The sequence below is a fragment of the Schistocerca americana genome, chromosome 9, assembly GCF_021461395.2.
Source record: "Schistocerca americana isolate TAMUIC-IGC-003095 chromosome 9, iqSchAmer2.1, whole genome shotgun sequence".
NCBI classification, from domain to species: Eukaryota; Metazoa; Arthropoda; class Insecta; order Orthoptera; family Acrididae; genus Schistocerca; species Schistocerca americana.
Window position 1 is genome coordinate 193,921,392 of NC_060127.1, and position 6,000 is coordinate 193,927,391.

At 46.1% G+C, this 6,000-nt stretch overlaps 1 protein-coding gene across 1 annotated transcript in view; it reads right to left on the reverse strand.

Annotated features, from left to right (window-relative positions):
- The window catches only part of LOC124551379 (disheveled-associated activator of morphogenesis 1), a 435,878-nt gene extending 432,188 nt beyond the window's left edge, over nucleotides 1-3,690 (reverse strand). The window contains exon 1 of the mRNA XM_047126427.1: nucleotides 3,480-3,690. Within this exon, the coding sequence (XP_046982383.1) occupies nucleotides 3,480-3,569 (90 nt within the window). The 5' untranslated portion in view covers nucleotides 3,570-3,690. The remainder of the gene's footprint in view (nucleotides 1-3,479) is intronic.
- Nucleotides 3,691-6,000: the final 2,310 nt, after the last annotated feature.

The following is a 6,000-nucleotide window of genomic DNA, read 5'->3' on the forward strand; positions in this document are numbered from 1 at the left end:
TGGGGCTTCTAAGAGCTTACTAGGCAAAACGGTGAGTAAATATCCCGCAGAAGCTCCTGATACAAGTTACAGACGATAAACGCTTCTTTCCACTATTCACCGAGGCTACAAGTCTACAGGAACTTTTCTCCAGTTGCCTAAGACACAAACAAAGATAGCATTTCTAGCGTCTGTGTACTTTTCTGGAAATGCAACAACAAACCTGAGAAAAATTGATACACCTGGGGGGTACATCTGGTGTGCGAGCTTCTAACAAAAAAGGCAACAGGTCTACACCTACATCTGCACTCTACAAATCACTAGGAAGTGCATGACAGAGGGTGCGTCACACTGTGCCCGTTTGACGATCACCTGTATACGTGACCCAAAAGCGACTGTCGAATAAATAATTTCTACAGTCATCGGCGTATATGACGCCCTTTAAAAAACGGTACTAGGGAATTTTCCCTTTTCACTCACGTACAAAGCGCAGCAAGGCCGATTGCTCAAATGACTCTATGCGCGCTGTAAGTTATCCAATCTCGCCTTTGCGATCCCTACGAGAGCGATACTTAGGGGGCTTACTATTTTCCTAGATTCCTTATTTACCGGTCTTTGAAACTTGCTAAGAAGGTTCTCACGCTACAGATGGCACCTACCTTCACTCGCTTGTCAGTTCAGTTCTTTCGGCATCTCCGTGATACTCTCCCGCGGGTCAAACGAACCTGTCACCATTCGTGCTGCCCTTCTCTGTACACACTCGACGTCCTTCGCTAGTCCTATAATAACAGTGGAAGACCGAGAGCGGAGTGCTGGGATTAGAAAGGCTGTAAGACTGGGAAGTAGTAATCTGCCCCTGTTGTTCAATCTATACACCGAAGAAGCAATGACGGAAATGCAGAAAAGGTTCAAAAGTAGGATTAAAATGGAAAGTGAAAGGATACCAATGGTAAGATTCGCTGTGACACTGACATCCTCAGAGAAAGTGAGGAAGAATTACAGTATCAGTTGAATGCAATGAACAGTGTAATGGGTACAGAATATGGACTGAGAGTAAACCGAAGAAAGACGAAAGTAATGAGAAGAAGCAGAAATGAGAACAGCGAGAAACTTAACATCTGGATTGGTGATTACGAAGTAGATGAAGTTATGGAATTCTGCCACTTCCAAACAGGACATTCCGGGCCAAGAGAAGTCTAGTAGCATGAAACATAGGCCTCAATCTGAGAAAGAAATTCCTGAGAATTTACGTTTGAATTACAGTATTGCATACCAGTGACACGTGGACTGTGAGAAAACCAGAACAGATAATCGAAGCATTTCAGATGGAGTGCTACAGAATAATGTTAAAAATAAGGTCGACTGATAAGGTAGGCTACGGTATGAGGAGGTTCTCCGTAGAATCGGCCATAGAAAGAAAGTATGGGAAACACGCACAATAAAAAGGGCCGGAATGCTAGGGTATCAGAGAACAGCTTCGATAGTACGGGACTGAGTTGTACAGAGTAGAAACAATAGAGGAAGACAAACATACAGCAAATAATTGAGGACGTAGGATGCAACTGTTACTGTGAGATAAAAGGTTACCACAGTAGGGGAACTGTCGCGGAACGCATAAAAAAAGAAAAAAAATTCTATTTTTACGCAGCACACAGAATTCAGCAATATTCTAACATGAGTCGTACGAGTGACTGCATTTGCCTTGTATTCTATCGATAAACCAAGATTTCAACCTGCTTTATCTACTGCTCGTTTTACGTGTTCGTTCCATTTCATATCCCTACAATGACCTGATCGACTCCAACTGTGACACGTTTTACTGCGGTCATAGGATACTAAGCTTTATTCGTTTCTGGAAGTGCATTATTTTACATTTCTGAACATTTAAAGCAAGTAGCGAATCTTTACACTATATAGAAATCCTGTCACGATCTGGCTGAATGTTGTTGCAAATTATTTTTCAGACAGTACGTTATACATAACTTAACAGTAATGTCTCCGAATTTTTTATGTGAAATGTCGTAAAGCAAACGTAATTAAATTTCTACATCTTTATTCTTCATGTCTGCGTCATTCATTTCTCAACTTGGTCGCCCTAGCGACGTACTCGTATCTTCCAACGAGACACCAGACTGTTGATACCGTCACTGCAGAACGTCTGACTTTGTAGGTGGAGGCAGAACCTCACCTCTGTTTGCACGGCTTCGTCACTATTAAAGTCAAGTCCTCGAGCACGTTCTTTAACTTATGGAAACAGACGAAAATCGGATGAAGTCAAGTCGGGACTGTACGGAGAATAAGGGATGACATGACGTGAGCCCGAGGCATGGGACTGCCGCGGCGCTCGTGTGTGGCCTAGCAGAGTCGTGCCGAAGAAAAAGAAGTCGAACTCCTCCGAGGCGAAACTGGCTGTTTCTGACGCGCACACACAGTCACTCTGCACACCATCACGTCACACGCTACAATTCGGAGCCCTCTAGCGGTACAGGGCAAGCAGGCATGAAGAATTAAGGTGCAGAATGTCAATAAAGTTTGTTTTACTTAAAAAAACTTTATCAGTTTGTACATTACAATTTCGGAGGTCTTTCTTTTCAACACGCCCTCGCAATAATACTTTCCATAAGGTAATAAATAACAACACGAACAGCAAGGGACCTGAACACGCTACCCTGGGGCACGCCTGAACCTACTTACTTCTACGTATGTCGATGACGTCCATTCGAGATAACACGCTGCATACTCCCTACAACAAAATCCTCAACCCAGTCACAAATTTCACTTGATACCGCCATGCGATAGTGTTTTCGATAACGAGGTTGCACGTGTAGCTAAATCGTGTGATTTGGGACTCCAATAAATACTGCATCTACCTGTGTCGATCCATAAATTCGAGATGTCATCTCAGAAAAGTGCGAGTTGGATTTCGCATGACCGAGCTTTTCGGAATCCAGTCCGGTTGGCAGGGAAGATCGCAGTCTGTTAGAGATTAAAAAGAAACAACTACACTGGACACCGCCCCAACATGCCACGAAGGACCGAGAGTACCGATCGGCCGCCGTGTCATCTCAGGCCACAGGCGTCACCGGATGCGGATACGGAGGGGCACTTGGTCTCCACAGCGCTCTCCCGGCCGTATGTCTCGTAAGGGCTGGCTGCATCCCGCTTGCCAACAGCGCTCACCCATCCAAGTACTAGCCCAGCCCGACAGATACCTCATTACATTCTGCAACGAACGGATATCGACGGTACCTGACGGTAGGTTTTTCGATTAGGTATAGAGAGGTGCAACATACCAGTCCTCACACAAACACGAAAAATTACTCGGTTTTGGTCGATGCTCTTTTCCTGCGGCCGAACATTTAATCTGACAGATTACGATTGCAGATATCTTTACTATTTTGTATCTGATCTAAAGTTTGTGGAAAAGAAAACTGCTGCAATGGCTGGCTAGTGGGCGACAGAGACGAATACGACACGTGTAGAGAGGAATCGCCACCTACCAGGTGCAGTTTGCTGAAGATGCCGTCTCCGGTGCCCGCCGCGCCGCCGCCTTCGTCCACCGACTTGCTCCTTTCGCCGAACCAGCGCATGGCTCTGCTCTCGCAGCCGGACGCTGCCGCCTGATGTGACTGAGAAACACAAGGACACGCTGGCGCTGCCTGCTGCACGCAGCACGCTACATACGAACGACCCGACACGTCGCGACAGCTCGCCAGCTGACGAGTGACTGCGCGGCGGTGGGCGCCGCTTGCCGCGGAAGGCCGGCGACGCCAGCGCCCCTGGCGGCAGGTGGGCGCACTGCGCGGCCGCCCCGGCCTGCATGGGGCCGCTGCGAAACGCACCTTGCGCGCTCACGCAGTCCGCCCCACTTTGCCGCCTGCACACCTGCGCACGTGCAGCGGTCTCGTTGCGATCCCGTAACTACACGGCGCGCCTCTGCAGTGGTGCGCGCACCTCAGCCGCAGGGAAAGTTCTTCAACGATCACTCGCGTGCCACTGAAAGCAGTGCTACAATTTGTGTCGGAAGAGGCAAAGCATCTCGTAAAATAACTGTGCCTGGGATGGGTGCAGGAACCGCTAGCTACTCCAATTGCACAATAAACAAAGAAAGACAATATTGTCAAACGAGCTTTCACAAAATCCGCAGAAATTCTGATCGTTAGTGGCAACCAAAGTTAGTGTCCAGTCCCTAGCGAATGGGACAGAAAATGAAATTGAGGGTAACAAATCAAAAGCTGAAATGCTTATCTTCGTTTTCAAATATTCCTTTATAACGGAAAACTCACGAGAATTGCCCCAGTTTAACCCAAAACGTGAGTGAAATCAATAATAGTGCCAGTGATGTTCAGAAACAGCTGAAACAGTTAAAACTGAACAAAAATCGAGAGCCTAATGCAGAGGCGGGCAAACGTTGCTCGCGGCTCATGAGCGCGCAGCGCTGCACGTGTGCTGCTCGCGTGCAATCGTCGACTGGGGCAGTGGCTATAGCCGGCAGGTTGCGGCAATGTAGTGCCAGGCTAAACTGCTGACGTTGATGCGAAGCGACCACTACGTAGTGAACATTGTATTTCAAGAACCGGAAAATGCAGAGTGAAACAAGGAAACGGAGAAGGGAAGATTTGCTGTCTTTTAAAAAGTAATGGGAGAACCATTTTTTCTTTGTGCAAAAACGTGAAAATTAGAAATGTTTAATATGTGGCGGTATTCTCGCTGGTCAGCGGAAGTTTAGTATTGAAGACCATTACAACAAATTTCACAAGGACGAGTACAGTTTATTGTTGGATTCTGAGCTGATGGGGAAATTGACTGAGCTTAAGAAGGGCGATCTGACGATACTAGATGAATCTGTCGTAGTTGCTGTGGTCACGAGAGATCTGCGACTTCCTTTCGTCATGTCTCTCGTCTAACTGATTTAACATTTTATGGAGCACTGTTTTCAGTTTTTCAGGACGACAACAATAATAACCAGCGGTACGTGCAAGTTATAAGATTGCGCTTAATATAGCGAGAGCTGGAAAACCATTTGCTGAATTAGTAAATATCTCGGTTAAGAGCAAACACCAGTGATGAAACTTTAAGTAACTGTTTGCGTTTGTCTCTATGTAGAAATTTTGTTCCACTCCACCTATGATAATTAAATAAAACGTATCGTAGGTAATTGGTCCTCTTTCAAAACACGATATCTTTCAAGCACTCCTACTAACCCTATTCATTCACTCAATAAAGCAAGCTAGGAAACAAAACACATTGCAGAGGAAGGAGCGGACAGAAGGTATGGTGGGGAGGGGAGATAAGCGGGTGGCCAGCTTGCCCCTGTGTGCACGCAGAACACCTGTTAACTGCACGCGTGCAAGAGCACCGCACACGTGCAGGATTCCTGCCCGCCCCTGGCCTAATGGAATCCCTCTCAGATTCTCTGCTGAATTTGTGGCTGAGTTAGCCCCTCTCCTGATAGTAATGTATCGTAGATCCCTCGAACAAGGAACCGTGCCCAGTAGTTGGAAGCAAGCGCAGGTAACAGCCGTCTAGAAGAAGAGTAGTACAAGTCATTCACAGAACTACTATCCATTATCTTTGGCATAGATTTGTTGTAGAATTTTAAAACATATTCTGAGCTGAAATATAATGCGCTGTCTAGAACAGGAAACCTCCTCGAAGCCAACCAGCATCGATTCCGAAAACACATCGATCGTGTGAAACCGAACTCGCACTTTCCTCACAACACATACTGAAAGTTTTTGATCGAGGCATTCAGGCAGATGCAATACTTGTTGATTTCTGAGAAGCATTTCACTCAGAAACGCACCTATTCTTATTGTAAAAAGTACGATCATAAGGGGTATCAAGTCAAATTTGTGACTGGATTGAGGACTTTTGCGTAGGGAACACACAGTATGTTATTTTGGACGGAGAACCATCGTCAGATAATTTCGGTCATACCCCAGGGATGTGAGTTAGGAGCCTTGCTGTACGTGTTATATCTTAATGACATCGCGCACAATATTAACAGTATCTTCAGAC